This window comes from Sardina pilchardus, chromosome 14 (genome assembly GCF_963854185.1).
Source record: "Sardina pilchardus chromosome 14, fSarPil1.1, whole genome shotgun sequence".
NCBI classification, from domain to species: domain Eukaryota; kingdom Metazoa; phylum Chordata; class Actinopteri; order Clupeiformes; family Clupeidae; genus Sardina; species Sardina pilchardus.
The window spans coordinates 3,153,642-3,177,395 of NC_085007.1; the positions used below are offsets into that span (position 1 = coordinate 3,153,642).

Sequence of the window (23,754 nt, forward strand, 5' to 3'; positions counted from 1 at the left end):
ATACTATTCACACACAAGAAACACCACATATGCTCAGAAATGCATTAGAAATCTTCATTTATGTATTCTATGCAGTCTTTCACAAATAAGGTAACGTGTACATCAGTATGACCACATTTTAGCAACAGTTGTGCAGGCCTATCTATCATTTACTTTCAGTCTAGGCTGGACAGTGGATAATAGGTGGATTGGCAGATCTGGAATTTGGCAGTGATCGTCTTCAAACCCTTCCTTGTGTTCCTCAAACCCTTTTCCACACTAAATGGATAAACCTCCTGGGGATGTGCCTAGGCTACAGAAACATACATTACCAGTTTATTGATGGTGTCCATTTCAGTTGAATTGTTTCAGTTAGGCCCACCACCACCAAAGGCCTACACCATAGGCCTAATTCATTCTCATCAGTTTCAAGACTCTCAATACGTTCAACTAGAAGAATTGTCAGGGAGAATTTAAAGTCTTAGGTAGCCCTAAGCCTACACTTCATGCATTCAATTGATGTGAATTCAAGTCATCACAATGTTTGCACAACTACATTATGTGAGGTACCCTGCAATTTTCTGCATTGAACAACTTCAAAAGAAACACAATTTTATATAAAACTGCTTCTGTGTGGCACTAAGAAAGGCAGTTGCTGCCAATTGAAACAAGACCTAACAACAAAGACAAATATGGTAAGCCTTGTTTGTAATGGCTTTGGGGATTCTTCAGTAGGCCTAAGAGAAAAGTCCTCCTTAATTAAGTCTCTGGTGCGATTCGCCAAGGATGCTGACACCTTAGATTTTTTTCTTTTTTTAAATTATTTTTTTTAAAGATATTTCTGCTGTCTTACTACTTCGTTGTTTTGTAACTCGAGTGGCCTAACAGACAGACAAAGCAACATTCTCAGAAATACTGTTCAAATGTAGGCTACGAAAGAGTGCCATCGTAGTAAAAGAACTGAGGACTGATGGCAGGCGTGAGGATGTGGAGCCCTATTTATTCTTTAGTGAATGGCGGAAGAACACTACTCTCCATCAGCAATGTTGTTTTGAGATGGAGCTAACCCACTTGTAATATTTCCCCACCCCTACTCGGGTTGCTTCTTTTATGAAGTCAGGAGATGGATGTGCACTTGAACCAATCAGAATCATTTTACTGGAATCCAGGCCTCACTGACAAATTGACAGAGGGAAATGTCCAATGGCGCTAAAAGACGTAAAGATTACGTTGGGGACGACATAACTGGCACCATTTTGAACGAATCCCATAGCGATGTTTATATTGGGTTACAGGCCCCATATCTATTTGTTTCCAATCGGAAACACGAAGGCGGGACTGAAGGAAAGAAAGTGTCGCGTTGCGTGCACCCAAGTTAGGTTGATTGTAGTGTGAGAGGCCGTCGTCTACTGGTGTAATTCGGCGACAGGGAGGAAAATACTGTTTAAAATCGATTTTTACATCTTCAAGGGAAAGATTGACTTTGTCGCGAAGTGTTTGGCCGGTAATTTTGCACACAAACTGTCGTTTACAAACAGGGTGAGTTACATCAAAACGGCAAATGTTGAACTGGCTGCAAACATGTTTCAAACCTGTTTATTTTTCTGTCAAACAAAGTAGCAAGGCTGCTAGCGGTTTTCGGAAATGAATTCTTCATGCAAACAATAATGGTTTGAGCCATGGGAAATATTGTAACATTTATGGAATGTTCGAGTGATGCCCACGCGGCTATAAGTGTTATTTTAGATGGATTGCAAAGTAATATTGTTAAATGTTGTGTCGGGGGGCGGTTAGATATTCATGTCCCGGGTTTGTTTCATTGTAGCATTGTAGCATCAGGAGGATCTGCGGAATCCGTGTAGGGCTACCACAGAATCCTGGGACATAAAAGAACATCGTACTATGCAACAGTGAGCAGCACCTGACCCTTTTCAAGCCTTTATTCCAGTGGTTCCAGGTAAGTGTTTGGCTCCAATCGTAGGTAAATAGGACGCTTTATTTTTACATCCTAGCCTGTTGTTTGGGGCTGGCTACCTAATGCTCTTCAGGAACGGCTTGGCCTATTTCGTATGCATGGCTACATTCTTACCAGAGATAATTAGTCGGAGGTTTTGTTGTTTTATTCTTAGATAGCTCCCGATTAAGCCATTTGTATCGTGAAGACTATCACTTGCTTTAGTCAAACGTGCAGGTTTTCCAAAGAATGGAAAGGTAAGAGCTTCAAACTTATCTCAGGTTATGATTTCTGCTCGTACTTTCTGAGATTTGTTCCCCCTTTTGATGCTACGTGAACATTGGGCTATTTCATGTTTGTAGGATTGAACGATTGCCAGCATAGATTATCCGTCATTCTGGGAACAACATAGCCTATAGACTGGAGGTCTCTGATTTAAGTCAAAGGGCTGTCTTGCCCAACCACCAAATGAACGTTTGCTTAAAGAGATTAATTAGCCGGGCTTGTGATGAGGCAGTAAACAGTAGCATTATAAAAAGTCCCATGCTCACTTGGAAATGGCGGGGCGTTGGTAGCGGGACAAAATAAACAATTTGAAAGGTTCTACACATCGGTGTTACTTTTTGGGATTCTGTTAATGGGTCGCTAGCCTAGGAGGGAGTTGTTATAAGTCAAGTAGCCCGAGCATCGAGCGAATGGCTGCGTTCCACATGCTTGCACCCATTGTGTACTTGCAGAAACTTTGTAGCGTAAACATATTCACAACCTGGCAGCACATCCTAGGCTAATGGTTAAACTGTAATAATAGGCTATGTGTAAATGATAATTATAGAGGCGCGGGCACTGGGCAGAGGGCTAATCCGGAAATGGTTAAAATAATGAATGTCACAGCCTACTATGCCCCCTTTTAAGTTATTCTTTAGGGCTCTCTGAAGGCAGGTGTTGGTCTTTTGGTGTGTGCAGATGAACAATTTTGAACTTGAATATAAAAACGTCAGATGCAAACATGTGATTTGCCAAACATCTTGTTGTTGGATGATTAAGACCCCCCCCCCCCCCCCCACACCCCCACACCCCCAACCCAGTTTGAGCATCCAGTCATCAGTGATATTTTTCTGTTTTTTGTCCTCTCAGGTGAACCTGTGGCCCCTTTCCCCCCCATCTTCCTGCGTGGTTCTCCCGCCCCCCCTTCCACTCCACCTAACCCCTACCCCCCTCCACGCACACCTTCACGGGGCTGCTTGCACAGCCCCCCCCCCCCCAGCCCCTTTCTCAATCACACACACGGGGCCTGACTAAAAAAACACTCCACACACACCCCTCACCAACTCACCTCAGCCCCCCTCTGAGTTCACCCTCTGCTCCTTACCCACTGGGGGGCTGATTACCCGCTCACACACACACACACACATACATAACACATACGCACACGCTAACCAATCAAGAGGAGAGGGAAACACACACACACACACACACACACACACATACAAATACGCAACCAACTCGCTTGCCCCTTCTTCGCCTCCCACCTGGTTTATCCGGCGTCCCCCCCACCCCCCCTTTCCTCCTCGTCCTCCTCCTCATCCTCCTCTTCTTCAGTCATGTCCTCCATCTTGCCTTTCACCCCTCCGGTGGTGAAGCGGCTCCTCGGCTGGAAGAAGTCGGCGAGCGGCTCGGGAGGAGCCGGCAGTGGCGGCGGCGAGCAGAACGGACAGGAAGAGAAGTGGTGCGAGAAGGCGGTCAAGAGCCTGGTCAAGAAGCTCAAGAAGACGGGCCAGCTGGACGAGCTGGAGAAGGCCATCACCACGCAGAACTGCAACACCAAGTGTGTCACCATCCCCAGGTAGCTATCATGCAGAGAGGGCTGGACTGTGTGTGTGTGTGTGTGTGTGTGTGTGTGTGTGTGTGATGTCTGTGTAGTGTGTATGGTGGGTGGGTGTGTGTGTCTGCTGTGTAATGTGTGTAGTGTATATGGAAGTTTGTTGTCTGCGTGTGTGTTGTATAATGTCTAGTATGTATGGAGGGGGTGTGTGTGTGTGTGTGTGTGTGTTTTTGTGCACTGTGTGTGATGTATCCGTGATGTGTATGGTTGTTTGCGTCCCTACACTGTGCATGGTCGTGTTCTGAGTGTGTGTTATGGTGTTTTTTTGTGTATGTGTGATGGGGTGTGTGTGTGTGTGAGAGAGTGATGTGGCGTGTTTGTGAGTGCGTGTGTGTGTGTGTGTGTGTGTGTGTTGGGGGGCGGGCGGCCTGTGTCCCATATCTCCCAAACCCTCTTGTCCATAAAGCCATTGTGAATGCACTGACACGCAGCTAACTGTGAAAGCTCATGAGGACATCGCACAGCTTAACTTCCACCCCCCAATGCTTCCAGTCCATTCTGTCAATGTTGCTGATGGCCAGAGGGTGTAAACTCAATCCCCATGGGGCTGATTTGTCTCCTATTCCAGTAGGTTATCAAGCCATGACTGATATTCTTGGTCATGAAAGCATACATACTCTCTCACACACACACACATACACACTCCGGTGAAGGTGTCTGTCAGACGTTTTAGCATCAGAGACATTAACCTCACCCTTGTCTGAGTTCACTTTTTTTGTTCTCTGCGCACTATGACGTGTCACTCGTCTTCTGTAGAATTAGACTGTTACAATTTCTTTACGAAACTCTTGTGACATCCCTCAAAATATATGGGGCTGTGTAGGCCTGAAGCTTTGTTATGTTGTGATGCTAAATTTCGATGTGGTCTCTCTTGGTTACGGTGGTCAGAGCACAACGATGCTTTTGAGGAAACACAGACCGAGTTTCCACTTTAAGGTTAGATAAGAAGGGCACTGTTGCGTCGGCGCTCTACTGCTTTTCTGGGCAGAACTGAGGCGCAGAAACGAAACCCTCTTTAGGGGAACTGGGCTCGCTGCTCTTGGCTGGCGAACCTTCGCAGGAGAGGAAGGCCTCGGATGTTTTAGATGTGTGTGTGTGTGTGTGTGTGTGTGTGTGTGCGCACACAAGCATGCTATCTCCCATGCAACCCTGGCCGACGTCTTCATTTAACCAAATGTCTTGTACGACAAGACTTGCTAGTCAAGGCTCTTCCACTGGTGACCACGCAATGAACCATGTGCAGGACTTGGAAAATGATGGTCACTGTTTTTCTGCCTCCTCGGACACTTAATAGCAGAATGACTGAGGATTTCAGCATCCTGAAATGGAATAAAAAACAAAAAAAAATGCTGGTATCATTTTAGGTCAGCAGGCCTGCGTTCTGCATGTATGACCATTTGAACTCCATGCAGTCCCAATGCAAGCCCTCTGCTGCTTATACTTTCTTATCTTAGGTTGAGCCATGCGTCTGTTGGGTACTGAGAGGCTGCCTTTTCCCACTTCCTCTTTAATGGAAGAATGATCGAGGAGTTCACCTTGCTGATCAGTATTTTTAGGAGTAGAAAATGCTGTTCTTGTTTCGAAGGCTACAATACTACGGCACACCTGGGTTACCTCCACGACCTGCACAAGGTCGTTGGGGGTAACCTAAGCGTGTGTGTGAGGGCAGAAATTCATCTTGCACAAGGAGGAGTCATGGGCCTGTTGGCTGGTAAGATGGTGCTAAGTACACCCACTGTTTTACTGATACAGAGAGGGCACCGAACGGGAGAAAGATATGATGAGCGCGCGAATTCAAATTAGAATGGCCTCTTAATGGTCAAGATATTCCCCTTAGAATTATAAGGTTCTAATCTGCATTCTGAGTAGTTCTGAGATATTGCGCTTCAAAGTTTTAGAATTCCATAGAGTTGTACTGATAAGCGGAACAAATCTCTTTAGATATAATCTCCAAAAAAATGCATACAGCTACAACTACAACTCGCCTCACCTTCTTAAGGTGTCACAGAATGAGAATAAGTCAGTAACTTCAATTTTTGGGGGCTTTTTATGCCTTTAATCAGACAGGATAGTAGAGAGACAGACAGGAAGCGAGTGGGAGAGAGAGCCAGTGTGGGATCCGGGAAAGGACCACGGGGCGGGAATCGAACCCGGGTCGCCGGCGTGCGGTGCAGGTGCCCCAGCCAGTCGTGCCACGGCTGGGGCCAGTAACTCAATTTAGAGGTAGAAACGTATGATTCAAAGGGAACAATTTGTTTCTGATGACCAGAATACCCAAACAGTAACATTTCTGCTAGATGCATTTCTTTCTTTTTTGTTGACTGTTTTGATGACTTTGGTCTGGGGGTGTATGTAAGGGATAATCAACGACGCGCCGTGCGTTTATAGGAAAATAATGCACGTTCGAAGTGGTAATAAGGACCCGACGCCGCAGGCGGAGGGGACTTTACACTTCGATAAGTGCATTATTTTCCTATAAACGCACAGGGCGCGGAGTTGATTATCCCTCTTATACCACTGCTACTATCATTTTCGTTTATATTGCCGCCGTCTTAGATACAACATTGCTGTTTTTACCGTTACATTCACATTGGCGAATTAATATTCAAGTGTAATAAGCCCAAAAGAAGGGAACTACTTCATAGCCGTGCGGTATATAGAAAAATAATGCACGTTCCAAATAGCGCATCACAATAGGAAATTTGACCAAGCAGTGGTATATGTGCCTGTAGTTGAGCTGTGCAGCAGGAGGGTCAGGACACCCTTGGAGAGTTGGAGGCCCTTGTCTTGTCTAGCGTGCCTCTCTCTCTCTCTCTCTCTCTCTCTCCTCTCTCTCTCTCTCTCTCTCTCTCTCTCTCTCTCTCTCTCTCTCTCTCTCTCTCTCTCTCTCTCTCTCTCCTCTCTCTCTCTCTCTCTCTCTCTCTCTCTCTCTCTCTCTCTCTCTCTCTCTCTCTCTCTCTCTCCCCGGCCTCGTCAGGGACGCTCCGGAATGGTGGGAAAGTTTTCCGTCCCACACGTGCTGGTTCTCCGTCTAATCGGACGGTCAACCTTGGCCGCCGCAGGGATTGACGGAATCGACGATTGTTTCCCATGTTTTGTAATAACTACTCGAGATGCCTCAAAACATTTGATATGCCCGTTTCGGCTCCCTTTTCTCCCACACCCACGTCAGGGATTCCTACGCCGTGTAGAACTCAAGGCTGAAAACCAAAAGCTATTAGTGTAAGCACTTGAGCTTCCAATCTAAGCCAAACTAAATATTTCTTTACATAATTTGAGTTCCTGACAAACCTATTTGAAGGGAATGTGCCAGCATTTTCTAAAAGCATTGTTCTTTTTTTTATTGTTTTCATTTTTCTTCAACCCTATAGCTCAGCAATTCAAATAATGTCAAATAAAAGCACTTGATTAAAGCCAGATATAGGATTCTGAAAGATGATGCCCTATAAAATATTCAATTTGGCATGGCCAGTGAGACCGTTATTATTATTATTATTATTAGTAGTAGTATTATTATTATTAGTATTATTAGTATTATTATTATTACTATTATTAGTATTATTAGTATTATTATTGTTATTGGCTTGCGAGTGTGCTGACCGCTCCATGGTGTGCCCTAGCATCACGCAATGGGCTGTTGCGTCAGTGCGGAATAGAATGATTGACCACATGGTAAACGGAACTGATTATCCTTTGGGTTGCTGAGGCTCCCACGTGAAGATATGCAGCCAAGCTGTCAGGGGGCCGTGGTCCTTCCCAGTGTTAGCAAATGTTTCGCAAATCGATTAAAAAAAGAAAGAAAAAAAAGTCAAAACTGTCTTGCCAGATGCCACAAAGTGGATATGGTATCACAAGTAGCCAGTCGAAGTCCTTAATGTGCGTGAGTCCATGCCGGATTTAAAGAGTGGCGTCCTTTAGATGTCACTCAGGTGCCAGGCACCTTTCCAGAGCCTGGAAGTTCGTGCCTGACTGTCTTCTCTTTTTAAAGTAAGACAAACAACTGCTTATCTCAAGAGATGTGACTTCCGGTTTGCGTTTGTGGAAGCCAGGCGCCGTTATCAACCCAAGTCTTTTGTCTGAATGTGCAGATAGACTTATCTCTGCCAGGCCTCCTGTTGGGGTGAGCGTGAGAATAGGTCTTTCGCTCCAGTCATGGACCGAAACACAAAGGGCCCAAAACGCTTGGAGTTCCCAAAAGTGATCAAACTATCTGCTTTAGATGGATGGATTTCATGAGATGGTCGACACTTGTGAGTTCATGATAGGATACCATTGGGAAGATGAGAGTTCATGGTGCCTTTTTGTGACCATGGAAGGCTTTTTATACTGAGGTGGTATTAAACCAGGCTTATATTTTATGACTACGGTAATACCATCTTGCTGTCTGATATTACGAGGAAAATTTGTCATCTGATGAGATTCTAGACTGCATTGTCAATTGGTTTAACATGTGATGCAAATGTTCAGATGAGACTGAAAGAGCAATCATAATTTTCACAGAATTTTTATATTGATTGAATTGCTAAATGTTGTGATATTTAGTGTAGGACCGGAAAATATTTGCCAAAGCACATCTTGACAACAGAGTTTAAACCTGATCCCTGTTCTTCTCATGTTGTGAACTAAGCACACGGGTGCCTGTTCTGATACGGTGGGGGTGTGTGCATCTCCCAGAGCCCCCATACTCCCCAGTCAGGAGATAAGCTGCCGTCGTTTGCGGTGAAAAGGTCCAGAAGACCTGCTTTGACGTGAGCGATACCGATCTGCTCCTGTTGCATGTCTTAGGACGGATAACGCAAGTAAAGGTGTTGAGCTGTTCTCAGACGAATACCATCGAGATGATTTAACAGAAGAACGGCCTGGTCCACGAGTGTGTACACTCTGCGTAGATAAAACACGGATTGTTTTAGGTCAAGAGGGTACAAAGTCTTTAAATGTTTTCTTTTTGGTTGTGATAGTTACATCATGTGTAACCGCCGAGTAGGAAGTCCCATGGTCCTCTCTGGCTTGCAGGCAGGCTACTCTGGGCACATAACTGAAGCGTTCGTTCCGCTATAATCAACGGAACTGGCTACCCCAGAGGTGATTCTGGCTTGTACGTTTGAAAAGAAATTAGATGAACACTGCTAAAACAGATTTAAGCTCTGAAAAGCGACCAGCACTTCAGTTACGTGCCCTGGTGTAGTAGTGTGTATCTCTCCACACCTCTCTTGTGTTTGATGCCCTCGTCCACTTGGTCTTCATCCCCCCCCCCTTCCGTAGCCTGACCTCATGGGCGACTCCTGGCGTGGGGGCGGGTGGGTGAGGGGGGGGGGGGGGGGGGGGGGGCGTTTACGGACTGGGGAAGGTAGCACTTTCTGCGGGCTGCTTCCTGCTCGGCGGGGTCTCGTAAGCAGGCCCAGCCTGGCGTTATGAGCCGAGGCCGAGGCAGTGCTCTGATGGGATTACGCTGCTGGCAGGCGCACAAACGGCGCGGGAGCCGGGAGCCGGGAGCCGGGAGACGCGGCGGCGTAATTGCAGCGCTGCTCGTTTTGAGCCCATTGTCATGAAAGGGGCCACGCAGGCAGGTTGTTAGAGCAGACATATGGCTCTCTTTGTGGCGCGGGGAGCCCCTCCTCGGAGTCTAATCTCGCCCCAGGTTATGGATGAAGTCCACATCTCTGTGAAGTTTTTTTTTTTTTTTTTGGTGTGTGTGTGTGTGTGTGTGTGTGTGAGAGAGAGAGAGGGAGGCTTTAACTAGCAACAGGGTGAAGGTTGGGCGAATGTGTTTTTGTTTTGGGGGAGGGGTTGGTTTCTGTAGAGTTGGTACAGAGAGGAGCTGGCTTGGGTTAAAAACTGAGTGTGTGTCCTTATCTGCTAGTCTTATCAGGACACAACTCCAGGCTCTCTCTCTGTGTGTGTGTGTGTGTGTGTGTGAGAGAGAGAGGTGACTGAGGCTCTGGGATGTGGATGACCAATAGATTTTGTGGTCGAGACACACACACACACACACACACACGCTCGCTCACTGCAAAACAGTGCCTCCAGTTTAATGTGAGAGAGCTTCTCAGTCTGTCCAAAATGTAGTCTGGTCATTGCAATGCCCACAACACTGAGTATCAAGTCTATGGTCAGAGCCCGCCTAGCCCGCAGCGCCGTTCCCACAGGGGCAGCCCCTACAGACATTCATACGATACAAGTTCACACATTCATATGTGAGTGGTGGTGCGCCATTGTTGTGTGTCCTGTCCATGGATGCAGCAAAGTGCTGATGGAATTATAATTGGTTCTAGTTTCGTTTTTTTTTTTTTTTTTTTTAATTGTTGAATGCAAAGTGTATATTTTATATAAAAGGTTAGTTTTGATGAGATGCCAGATGTTCGAGAGCAAACCCCTGAACAATTGACAATAGTGCTCATCGGCAACAATGCGGTGTGTGTGCGAGAGTGAAGCAACCTAGTGTTTTGGCGGCTTTTTTTCCCAGTCATTGTGTGAATAAAGGCAGTTGTGTGTATGTAGCTGTTGAATTGTTAGGCCACCATTTATTAATTGAGAATGGCATATGATTCATGCCCGATTAAGCTTCTATTCACATCTCCTAATGAATGGCCATCTGACCACAGATTGTGGGGCTGAAGAGAAGCTTATTGTTCTTCTTCGAAATGCTTGCGTTAAGTGTGCCATTTTAAGATGTTTTTTTTATAAATGCGTGCGTCTGTGTGTTTGTTTTGAGATTCAGGTTCGGATTGGCTTTATTGACATGGCTGCAGTGATGTCATTTTGCCTAAAGCGGGAAACAAAAATGAATGATTCGTGTGTTTGTGTTTTATAACCATGCGCGTCTCTCCAGATAATGAAAGTTTAGTTAGTCCTGCTGCATGGAAGCCTGTTGGTGCCCCCGTGTAGGTTGTGCAACTGCTGAACATCCGCTGGTTATTAAGTGCCACATCAGTCATGGTGAAGTGTGACTGTTTCACTTCTGTCTCTAGAGAGCGTTTTAGATGAGATTTTTTGCTTTTTCTTCTCCGTTTTAGAGCTGTTTCCTGCCAAGCGAGCACATCTGCCTTTGTAAAGTCAATGAATGTTTTTTTTTGTCTTCTCAGAAATGCAATGTTTGTTTCAGGTCATAGGCTTGGAGGTGGATGTAAAATTGTTGCTGAAATGGCCATTGTTTTGAGGGATTTGAATCAGATTATTTTAAACACTGAGCAAGTTTCCCGCAAAATTCCATGTAACTTTCTGGACACTTGTATTTGCTCTAAGCAGAAGGAAGCTGGCCAACATCAAAAATAAGTCAATGAATATGTTCAGCATTATGGAAATGATTAAAATATGAGTGTTCAGGAGTTGAAGTACATGCTTGAAATAAATGTGTTGAAAATAACAAAACTTGTGTTTTAACACATTTATATGTCCAGATGGGTGCAACATGATCGTTTTTAAGAGTGTACTAGGGAAAGTGTTGTCGTAGTAGAAAATGGTAGCAGGGGAGAGAAAGAAGTTTATGGTGAGTGCAAGTTAGCTGTTGAACTGCTGGATGTGTTTGCAGAGGAGGCACTCTCGGAATGGTTGGGGCTTCAAGAGGGATGCCCCTCTCTTTTCAAAGAACTCTTGAAGAGCTACATTCTATGGCATGGTCTCTTAATTGACCAAATGCATTGCTTTGGACCTCCCCAGCTTGCATCTGTTTGAGCTATTTTAAAACTTTCTTCATTTTTCCTTTGAATCAGTGCTTCGAAGAAAGCAGGCATACCTGTTGCCTTGGCTTTGAAGTGTAGATGGGTCGTTTTGAATCAGGGGTATTAGACTGAGGCCTAAGTAGAAAACAGGTATTAGGGATCAGAATGGCGTTCCCCTAAAGCGTCCTCTTAAAAGGGGCATTCCAGAATGTGTGCGTCTAGGGCTAGGCCCTGTTTTGAAATTGGTCCATTATGATTGACCGCTAAGTATGTCAACCTTGAAAAGGCTGTACCATGGAAGCATATCTCGTTGAGTCCCCATTAATTGACTGAGTGCTTGTTGTCAAGTTATCAGAATACAGTCCTGTTGCGAGTATCGTCTGTTTGTACAAACGGCCGTAGTAATGACATGCCTGGTACCGTAGACTGAACTTGAGTTGGTGATAGTCGCACTATGCTGTAAGAGGACTTCCATACTAAATTTGACCTGTTGAAATACTTGGGTTTTCCATGTGTCAGTCTCATAGTATGTGTCGACATGCCATGTCCGTTGTTTCCTTGATGACTAAAATCAGTTAGTCTTACTGGAGCCACAGGTGCAATCACCTAGCGGAGGAAATGCTCAGACAATAGTATGTTTGTATGATGTGAATATCACATACTTGCAACACTGCAAGCGTAGATGGCAAGGGGCTTTGTTCAAAAGGGTTGTTTTTATGTTTCTTAATTAGTCATGGGTGTGTTTGGGGCGTAGCATCCTTTAAACCAACGAGAGTGACATCTGTCATTCCCTTTAAGAGCAAGCAGCACAACTTCAAACGGTGCGTTGGTTTTTTCGAGAAAGCGCATTTGAAGGAATCTGCTTGCACGTGAGACTGTGCAACACCAGGATTTCACATAACCTTTTTTTACTAAAACGTGTGTGTGTGTGTGTGTGTGTGTGTGTGTGTTTGACTTCACTCAGCAATTATTTGAACTCTTTGGCAAACTGACATTTATTTCACTGTGGTCTCATAGGCTATGACTACCCCAGTAATGTTTGAAGGATTTAATACAAATTAGAAGGATATTCATCCTGCAGCCGAGTCATTGCCCGGGACTCGTCGCTAAGGGCTGCTGAAATGTCATGACCGTGTGCCTTCGAAACAGCTGTACTTTACATGCGCCTTTGCTTGAGACCAGTTTTTAGTGGCTTTAAGATGCCTATTTTTTATTTTTTTAATTGGCACGCCCATGGACGCAATGTTCTAATGAACTGGAGCGCATGGCAAAAAATGAATCACTGTCTTGGGTGAGAGATGGGAACTAGACTTGAGCTGTGCTAGTTGCCACAATGCGCGGGGTGTAAGATAAGGCCCTTAATTCAGTCTGTAGGGTTATTCCTTCTAACCAGTAACTGAGCATGTAACTGTTTAAGTCGTATGGGGATATGTGTGGGTTTTTTTTTGTTTTTTGTTGAGGATTTGTTTTACAGGAGCTCTGGAACCTCTCTGGCCTCTACTTGATGCCACAACATGGCAGATGATCTGCTGATGCTCTCCAGCGGTCTCGCGCTGTTTGTGGGATCTGAAAGGGTCGTGTTGTTGTGTCTATCCACTCCTGTGGCCCAGCCTTCCACCCGGCTCTGGCATGGCATCAAAGAGCTAGCCATTACAATACCAGTGCAATCAGACAAACACGTCAAGAGGCCTGAACAACACACACTCTTACGCAAACAAATGTGTGTGTACACACACTAGAACCCCTCCTTGTTAGCAGTACCAACTTTGATTAGATTGATTGTTATAAATTTGCATTACACACACACACACGCGCACAAAACACGCGCAGGAGATCAGGTCTTACGTCTTGTGCCCATGAAGCCGGTGTCCACTGACTGTGAGCTGCAGAGGCAGTGTTGTGGTTGTTGTTGGTGGCTGCAGGCTTTGTACTGTTTTTGTTTTCACTGAGTGAGTTCCTACTGGTTTAGTCCCATTTCAGAGACCACCACCACCAGGGGGCAGACTTTCATTCATCACATGCCAAAACGTCTGTCTGTGTGACCCGCTGTACTGTCACGTCCCGTCATGTCACGTCACGTCACGTCACAACCTCATGTCCTCAGTCCATGATTCTTTTGAGAATAGCCGCGGACACCCATGTTTGTCTCGTCCGTCTGACTGTTCCCTTCTGTTTTTTTTTTCTTCAGTTTGATGCGTTCCAATGGTACACCTCAAAAGATAAACATCCTTCTGCTGTCATGTCCGCCTTGTTTTGTGTTTATTCTTGCATGCACTTCAAACAGTGTCCTGAGCCAGTCGGTGTTCAGTTGAAATGTGTAATGTTTCTGAAACATGGAGACAAATCTCCCCCTCCCCCATCCCTGCCCCCCCCCCCCCCGTAGTCTAGGCCTGCATGAGGAATGACACCCAGGCAGTGGAGCTGAGTCCGGCTACACTGTCATGACAACCCAAGTCCATCAGTGTCACCAATGACTTTGAGTTTGTTTCCATCTCACACTGTTAAAGTCCTGTGTAAATGTCTCCCCATTTCAGAGGCTTCTTTTATTGGAGGTGTGTGCGTGGTTTGTGTGTGTGGGTGGTGAGTGTGTGTGTGTGTGTGTGTGTGTGTGTGGAGATGTCCATGTGCTATCAGACCCAACTCCAGGTGTTAATGTCATCATCTCCTCCCATAAAAGAAGCGTGACCACCCCCCCCTGTCCCCCCTCCTCCTCCTCTCCTCCCCTCTCTCTCTCCCTCCCCCATGCTATATCATCATGGTATTTTTGAATGAATCATGCCCCATGTTTATCATTTTTTTGTTTCTTTGTGTTCTGTTTTTTGTTTTACTTTCTGTGCACAGCAATTGCTCTGAAATGTGGGGTCTGAGCTCGCCCAATACGATAGAACAGTGGGAAACGTCAGGCCTGTACAGCAGCTCTGACACGACCAGGTGAATATCCTCCTCACTCACCCGCCCCGGGCCCCCGGGGGGCGCACGCTGATGACATCACACAGGGAGGGGGCAGGGGTGTGTGTGTGCTATGGTGTTGTGGCTGGGCTTGGGGTGGACCCTCCTCCCCCTCCTCTCTCTCTTTCTTTCTCTCTCTCTTTCTCTGTCTGTCTGTCCTCACTGTTCCCCCTGTTGCCTCTTGAAGCTCCACAACCTGTCAGCTGTCCTCATCTTTCTTTCTTTCTTTCTTTCTTTCATCTCTCTCTCGCTCTCGCTTGCTCTCGTTTAACACTCCTGCTATATCACTTGCTTTCTTCTGGCCTGTCCCCTCATACCAGTGTGTGTCTCTTGCTCTCTGTCTCTGTCTCTCTAGCTCTCCATCTCTCTTCTCTCTCCCTCTCTCTCTCTCTCTCTCTCCTGCCAGTCTTTCATTTCTTTCTGTCTTTTGTCTTTCTTTCAATCTCTGTGTGCCTCTCTTCCTCCCTATATTCTTGGTTGATTAGCATTGAACATTGTTAGTTTGAATGATTTGTGTTCTTTTGAAATGCCCCCAAAAGTTAAAAACAAGTAAAAAAAAAAAAGAAAAAAAGATGACCATACTAATGTAATTGACCATAAATCTTCTACAGTCTCTTCCTGAATACAGTTCTGGTAATGCACCCATTAATTCATCTGAACAGCATATGTAGATGTAGACCGATAGGTGCTAGTCTTTGAAATGCAAACTGTAGCCAGCTGTAAGAATGCAGGTTTGGTGAGGCTCTAATGTTGCGTAGTGTAGTGTGTGTGAGTGTGTGCGTGTACGTACGTGTGTGTGTGTGCGTGCGTGTGAGACAGGTTGCTGTTCTATACCTGTGTGTGTGTGTGTGTGTGTGTGTGTTTAGTGCGGTTTCAGGATGTCATCTGCTCTTCTCCTCCAGAAGTCTAAACATGCCCCTCCTCCCTCTCTCCATTCATGTTGTTCTTCTCTCATCATATGGCACTCTCCTCCTCTGTGCCACTTTCTCTTTCTCTGTCGCTCCCTCTCTCCCTCCTTTTTTCTTCTCTTCTTTTATTGGCTTCCTCCTCTCCTTTCCCTCCTCTTCCTCCTTGAATCCTCTCATCTCTTCATGCTCTGCCTCCTTCCTTTTTCTATATCTCCTTCATCCTCTCTTCCTCTGCTTGGCTTCTCCTCCATCATTCTTCCATCCTTCCTCCATCCCTCTCTGTTGTCTCTCTCTCTCCTGTCTTGTTTTCTCCTCTTTTTCTACCCCCCTCTCCGTTCTGTTCTTGTTGTACTCCCTTTTTCCCTCTTCCTCTCCCCCTTTCTTGCTCTCCCTCTCTTTCCCTCCCTTTCTCTCTCTCCCTCCCATTCTCTCCCTTTCACCCTCTCTCCCCCTCTCTATCCCCTCCCTATCTCTCTCCCTCCCTCTCTCCCTCCCTCTCTCCCTTTCTCTCTCTCTCCCTCCCTCCCTCTCTCCTTCTCCCCCTCTCTCTCTCCCCCCTTCCCTCTCCCCCAGGTCTCTGGATGGCCGGCTGCAGGTGTCTCACAGGAAGGGTCTTCCTCACGTCATCTACTGTCGCCTGTGGCGCTGGCCCGACCTGCACAGCCACCACGAGCTGCGCGCCATCGACACCTGCGAGTACGCCTTCAACCTCAAGAAGGATGAGGTCTGCGTCAACCCCTACCACTACCAGAGGGTGGAGACGCCAGGTACACACACACACACACACACACACACACACACACACACACACAGGTGCCATCACTTGATCTGCTTGGATGTATGGAATTATGAATGACAGGCTTTTTGAGATTTTATTTTGCTCTTAGTGTTTAACAGAAAACCATTTAGTTTTTTCAAGGTCTCAAAGAAGAAATAATCATTAAAAAATAATCTGGAAGAAATCATGTGTCAGGAACTTGAGGTTCAGGCAGAAACTTGATTAAACAGAATGTCCACTAGAGGGCAGGCCAGCCCATGTTTAACCCTGGGTGATGTTTGAGTCTGACATGGAGTGCACTGGGCAGGTTGATTCTTACACTCCTTCCCTGTGACTTCTGTCTGTAGCATCCACTGTTATGCCCTTGAGCAAACAGTGTAACTCCGGCAAAAATTGACCAAAGTGTTTTTGAATGAAAATGCATCATGTAGCTGTGTTATTTTTCATTTAAAAAGCACTATTTGATGCATTTTCATCCCTTTGTGACACTTTAAGCCCCTAAGTTCTCCTGCAAGACACTATTTTATATTGATAATAATAAACAAATAAACAAACAAACAAACAAACAAACACATTCCCAACAAGGATGTATAGTTACATGTATTTCCATGTATGCAAGTTGATCTTTCTGTCTTTCTCCTCCTCTCCTCCTCTCCTCCTTCTCTTCTCTCTGCCCAGTGCTGCCCCCTGTCCTCGTGCCAAGACACACAGAGATCCTGACTGAGCTGCCTCCTTTGGATGACTACACCCATTCCATCCCCGAAAACACCAACTTCCCCGCCGGGATCGACCCACCAAACAACTACATACCTGGTGAGAGTTGCTCGCTCGCTCGCTCGCTCGAAGACCAACATCCCCCTGGGATTGATCTACCGAACATCTGCATGTACTTACACACACATACACCAACTTTCCCAACTGGGAGCAGTCCAAGGCAAGGCTTTTTTTTTAGGGACCCTTTCTGCTGCACTCATACCCCTCTACAGTCTGCAAGCACTCGCCACTGAGAAATGCTCAATAAAGCCATGCGTATTTATACAACATGGGGAAAAATGTGTAGCTGATGACTCTTAACTGTGTGTGTGTGTGTGTGTGTGTGTGTGTGTGTGTGTGTGTGTGTGTGTGTGTGTGTGTGTGTGTGTGTGTGTGTGTGTGTGTGTGTGTGTGTGTGTGTGTGTGTGTGTGTGTGTGTGTGTGTGTGTGTGTGTGTGTGTGTGTGTGTGTGTGTGTTGCAGAGACTCCCCCTCCGGGCTACATCAGTGAGGATGGAGAGACCAGTGACCAGCAGTTGAATCAAAGTATGGACACAGGTACATTCCCAGTCGTGTCTCACTGCTCGGGAATGACAGTAGACAGCTGTGGTGTGTGTGTGTGTGTGACACGGGACCAGTAAAGTGCCCACAGCTCTTACTGATGCCCCTTTCCCAGCTACTCCCCCTGTTGGTTCCACCTGGACACAGCCCCAACTCCCACCCTTGGCAGTCCCTCCAGCATTTGGTGTGTTCATCAGCAACAGGAGTGGGAAAATTCCTACTTTTGAGTGACATCCCTCTAGCCTGGATACCAGACTCTCTGACTTTGCAGAGAACGCCCTCTGTTCGCTGGTTGGTTTGGCTTCCAGGAAGCTGAAGTAAACGAGGACAGATCAAGCTATTCCAGACGTAGTACTGTAGGGTAAAGAAATTGAGCAGAAGTATGTAGACAGGCGGAGCCAGGCTAACATCCCTCCTGAATCTCAGATTCATTAGGAACTTTGAAAGCTCCCAGGAGAACGTTTTAACAAACTTAACATTTTGACCACATTGACAAAATATGTCACTCTTAGGGTGGTGAGGGACTGCCTAGTGATCTGTGCTTTGGTTATATCCCCTTTTGTAGTGTAGAGTGTCTCTTGCATTCTGAGATCTGTTTCTCTGAAGGTTGTTACTGCCTAAAGCTAGAAGAACATTACTTGACGTTTCCAACTAAATAATCCTTTATTCTGCTTTGATCAATTGTCATTTAAACAGCCCATACTTGTGGTGTGTCGACTGAACTATGTTGTAAAGTAGCTACCTCTCTCCCTTACTCCCTCGTGCTCTGATCTCTTCCTCTCCCTCTCTAGGTTCCCCCGCTGAGCTGTCTCCCAGCACACTCTCACCTGTAAACCATGGCATGGGTAAGGACACACACACAACACACTCGCGCCCGCAAGAAGGGTTGGGTATCGCTCAAATTGTGTCAATTCTGACTCCCCTTATTGATTGCAGTTCCTATCGATTCCTCATTTTGATTCCAAAAGGTAAAACAAAAAGGTTTAGATCAAATTTAAAAATGTCTTTGTTCTTTATTCCAGGAGTAGGTTAAAACCTTTGGTAGTATTGATCCACACAGGCATATCCAGTCCAAGCCCTTAGACTGTAATAATGCATGCAGATCAATTTCGAGCAGCTAATTACAGATCTAGAACAGCTAATTATATATATATATATATATATATATATATATATATTTTTTTTTTATCCTTTATTTTAGCAGGTGAGTTTGAGATATTGAATCTCTTTTTCAAGGGAGCCCTTGAAAGCCCTATTTACAATATAACAAGGGGGTAGACAGGACAGGAAGGAAGACAGGAAAAATACAACATGACATGAGGAGAGACTTACGTGTGTGTGTGTGTGTGTGTGTAGACCTACAGCCGGTGACCTACTCGGAGCCGGCGTTCTGGTGCTCCATAGCGTACTACGAGCTGAACCAGCGGGTGGGCGAGACCTTCCACGCCTCGCAGCCCTCGCTCACCGTGGACGGCTTCACCGACCCGTCCAACTCGGAGCGTTTCTGCCTGGGCCTGCTGTCCAACGTCAACCGCAACGCCACCGTGGAGATGACCCGCAGACACATAGGTACCGCACCCGCCCACACACCACCCCTCAGGATGGCTCGATGGTGTTTTAAGCCCCGACGTCGTCCTTCCAGGCAGCGCTGCCACTATCGACTTCAAGGCACCTAATCCTAATCCTAACCCTATCCTTTTTTTTTTTTTTTTAAGTATATTTTTTGGCCTTTTTGCCTTTTATTAGAATAGGACAGTGAAGAGGTAGACAGGAAACAAGTGGGAGAGAGAGATGGGGTGGGATCGGGACATGACCGCAGGCCAGATTCGAACCTGGGTCCCCGTGGGCACTCGGGCCCGTAAATGGTACGGACGCTGTTGCCTGCTGTGCCACAGCGCCCCCCCTAACCCTATCCTTAACCCATGTCTAACCCAAGCGCCTTCCAGGCAGCACTGTCTTGAAGACAACGTTGGGGGCTTAAAACACCAAGGAACCTCAGGATGGCTTTCTTAAGATCACTCACTTGCCTTCACCCTTGTGGCCTCATTTCTATTTCACCTTCTCTCCTTTTGTCACACACACACACACACTCACACTCACTCTCTTACACACATCAAAGTGAAGTGAAGGGCATGAATGACTAGTTTCGCTAATGTGTGTGAATGTGTCCAGGCCGCGGTGTGAGACTGTACTACATCGGCGGAGAGGTGTTTGCAGAGTGTTTGAGCGACAGCGCCATCTTCGTTCAGAGCCCCAACTGTAACCAGCGGTATGGATGGCACCCTGCCACAGTCTGCAAAATCCCCCCAGGTAACACACACACACACACACACACACACTCACACTTACTCCACTAATAATAACCGCTCATGGGTTTAAATGTCTGCTTTGATAACCTGGTTGCGGTAGTGTAGTGGTTAAGGAGCTGGGCTTGCGTGCAGCCAAGTTGTTGGTTCAATTCCCAGCTTCCACAGTTGTTTCCTTGACCAAGGCACCTAACCCCAAGTTGCTCTTGGGACAGTGTAATCCCTTGTAATATACTGTCGTTGACTTTGGACAACAGCATCTGCTATATCAGGGACCACCAGTGGTACGCAAGCTGCTTCTAGTGGGTATGCGAGATGAAAAGGGCTATGTCGGAGAGGTGTTAAAAATGAACATTTCTGTACTTAATTCATGAATAGATTAATCATTTTTAATTACATATACAATAATTTGTAAACTCTATAGTAGGCTGTGTTTTCATTAAAAAAAAAGGCGGCTTATTAAACATGCACTGCGTCAATAGAATGTGTTACTTTTTATTGTGTTGGATGGTGGGGGTAGGCGAGCCGAGTCAGGATTCAGAAGGTGGTCCGTGGGGGGAAAAAAAGTTTGTGAACTGCTGTGCTAAATGAAGAGATGTAAATAAAATTGTGAAATTGCATCGTCACGGGTCACATTGAATAATTAGACTAAGACGGCCAGCTGTGTTTTCTGACCTGAAGTCCAGTGAGTGAGAAGACTGACGCTGATGTCCCTGTTGTTGTGATGTTCCCTCTCCACTCCAGGCTGCAACCTGAAGATCTTCAACAACCAGGAGTTTGCGGCTCTGCTGGCCCAGTCGGTGAACCAGGGCTTCGAGGCCGTCTACCAGCTCACCAGGATGTGCACCATCCGCATGAGCTTCGTCAAGGGTTGGGGCGCAGAGTACAGGTGAGGGGACCCCACTGTTACAGGGCGATAACACACAATGGTAACACAGAGTACAGGTGAGGGGACCCCACAATTATAGGGCAATAACACACACAGAGTGTTAACACGGGGCAGGTGAGGGTCCCCACGATTATAGAGCACCAATGCGCATAAAGTGTTTATCTACAAGTGCAGACATACTTTACATAGAGTACAGAGGAGAGGATCGCACAATTATAGGGCAGTAACGCATATACAGTGTTTATCTACAAATGCAGACATACTTTAGAAAGCTGTGACACCGACTGTACGGTTATAGGGCAATAACACTCATAAAGTGTTTACACAGAGTACAAAGGAAGGGACTTATCAAATACATACAATTGTAGTGAAATAAGAAACATATTTTTTTTTTATCATATCATTTTTAAGAGTAAGTCTGTATTTGTAATTTATTATATTGGTTCAAATCCATACCCATCATCAGTGGAAACTTGTCTTCCAGAGTGGTTTCTTGTCTTGTCTGTCAGCACAGCAGATAAGGGATGCGCCCCGTCTAGTATATCTCCTCACGACGTCTCTCTCTGTTTCTGCAGACGACAGACGGTTACGAGCACCCCTTGCTGGATCGAGCTGCATCTCAACGGGCCTCTGCAGTGGCTAGACAAGGTTCTGACCCAGATGGGCTCTCCTTCGGTCCGCTGTTCCAGTATGTCCTAAAGCCCCCCCCCCCTCCCCGCCACCACGACCGTTGCCCCCGACAACCGAGTCTACAATCACATAAGAGAAAGAAAAAGAAAAAAAACAAACAAAAAAAACATACAAAAACGACAAAAAACAAACAAAACAAAACTATGACAACTAGAAGAACAACAGACTTGCTATAACCCCTATTTCATAGTACTTGTGAATCCTTTTTCTCTTTCTCTTTCTCTCTTTCTCTTTCTCTCTCTTCTCTCGCTTTCTCCTGACACTGATGTGTTCACTGTTCGGAACAGAGCCCGGCACTTGCTGTTTGTTCAGCTTCACGCACCTTTGATTCTTTTCTCCTAAACCCTCAATATTAAGTGTATTAGTGGTAGAACTGAAATGTATATTGATTTTTAGAGGACCAGGGAAAGATGTGTATGTTGTGGGGAATCATCAGAAGGCAGGTAATACTTGGCACAAGTGTTGCAGTGAGCTTTTTTTTTTTATTATTATTAATTTTTTTTTTCCCTCAATGAAGTTATGAAATTTAATACGGTAAATACTTCTGGCTTTGAGCTCTAAAAATTTGTCTGCTGGACAAAAGTTACTTTTTCTGGCAAAAAGTTGCATTTCTGACATTTTTGTTGTCTTTGCAAGACTAATTGAAATGGTCCAAAAGTATTAACTCTCATTGATCTTGCCTGTTATTTTCCTCAGTTTATATTGTTTTTGTTCTGAAAGGAATGCCAAAAGATGCTCTCCCCTGCCCCCCTTCCATTTCCAAAAAAAAAGGTAAAATCACGATTGCTGCCCCCTACCTCACCCCCCCTTCGCCCCCCCCCCACTTGAAGAGAATGTTGCCTTTTTTAATTTGAGGTGTGCTGTTCTAAGACATGCTTCTTTTAAATTGAATAGGAACAGATAGGAATGTTATGTCATAAAGGAAACCCAGCCAAAACTCCAATCACGTGAAAGCTATTAAACCCCGCCTCCAATCTGACACTCCCAGCAGAAGGTCCGCTCTGGTCCGAGGCACTCTGGTGCTGGTTCTGAGCCTCGTTGCGGCTGTCTCGGCCTCCCCTCTCGGACCCGAGATGGGCTGGTCAGAGCAGTGGTGTCCAGAGTGACCTACCTCTCAGCTTGGGGCTTCTAGTGAATTCTATTCTTGCGGTCACTTACGAGTAAATTGATAAAGAACACGGTCTCTCAGTCCAAAATCTTTCAAAATTCAAGTATTTAAGCTTTAAGTGTTGATAAACTAGGCTATCCTACACAATTACAAGATTATTTTTTTGCTTTTATCTTTCTTTTAGCTACTTTTTGTATTTTCATGTATTTTTATATATAAATATATTTAAAATCTTTAAAGCTCTCTTCCTTTTTATTAGAATTGAATATTTTTTTAGATCATGCCCTCTTTTTATCGGAACATGGTTTCATAAAGTTCAAGTCCCGTCACGAAAAAAAAAAAAAAGGATTCCGCAGACGCCACCTACCCCCAGTCTCCTACAGTAGCCCGCGGCTCCTCTCCTCATCCTGCATGTGCCCTCTCACAGAAAACAAACTCAAACAAACAAACAAAACACATACAATCAGCTGAACAGGCCTCTTAACTTCACCCTTTCACTTTCTCTTTCTTTTTCCTTCCTTTTGTTCCGTAGTCAGAGGAAATAAACTGCCCTTGCTTTATTGTTGTCAAGGAGCGCGAACTACCCCCCTTCTCCCCACACCCAAAGAGGTCATTCAATCAATGGAATATCCCACCTTGAGTCCAATGTTGAGCAAAGTCGGCTGTGTTTCATTCAATTTTCAATTGGATCGTATATCTTAAAATGAGAGACTGCTTACACAGGGAGAGTAGTGCAATTTTTTTTTTTCTTTAGTGTGTGCTTGTTCTACAACTTACTAATAACTGTGAGCTAGCTGTCTGTCATTCTTTACTTGTTGTGGCAGTGGCGAGACTTATTTCATTTTTATTTTTTATTTTTATTATTATTATTATTATTATTATTATTTTTTGTTTTTTCTTCTGTGAAATCTCCATTCCTGCTCCTTCCTGCCCTGCCCATTCTCTTTTGATTTGATCTGTCTTTGTTGATCTTATTACACTTGCGATTGTATTTCAAGTGCACCTAGTGAGAGTAGACAAAGATGATTGACATGGCCGTTGCCATGCCAACTCTGGGGATCATCGTGCCCACATCATTTTGACTGGGGATGGAAAAAGGATACCAAATAGATCTGTAAGTGGACCAGACATATATGCATATATATGTGTATATATAATTTTATTTTACTTTTTTTCAATAAAAAAAAAAATGTTTTTGGCAAAGCATTTAACAGTTGGTGAGCTTGTTCTACAATTAGAGATGTTGAGGGTAGGACGTGTACTTCAGGCCATAAGCTTTTCAGGCGTGTTGCATATGCAGACTTCATAAATACACTAATAAAAGTTTTAATTCTCATGGT

General features: G+C 45.3%; 1 protein-coding gene across 2 annotated transcripts; it reads left to right on the forward strand.

The window, feature by feature from the left end:
- Positions 1-1,375: 1,375 nt before the first annotated feature.
- Positions 1,376-23,754, forward strand: smad2 (SMAD family member 2). 2 transcript variants are annotated; one of them, XM_062553754.1, is made up of 12 exons: positions 1,376-1,518; positions 1,805-1,936; positions 3,068-3,776; positions 14,315-14,404; positions 15,904-16,097; positions 16,787-16,921; positions 17,344-17,418; positions 18,213-18,266; positions 18,778-18,990; positions 19,594-19,731; positions 20,472-20,616; positions 21,192-23,754. In XM_062553754.1, the coding sequence occupies exons 3-12, from the start codon at positions 3,535-3,537 to the stop codon at positions 21,313-21,315; spliced, it is 1,410 nt and encodes a 469-aa protein (XP_062409738.1). In that variant the 5' UTR covers positions 1,376-1,518; positions 1,805-1,936; positions 3,068-3,534; the 3' UTR covers positions 21,316-23,754. The 2 variants fall into 2 exon arrangements, with proteins under 2 accessions (XP_062409738.1, XP_062409739.1); XM_062553755.1 differs by having other exon boundaries at positions 17,344-17,406.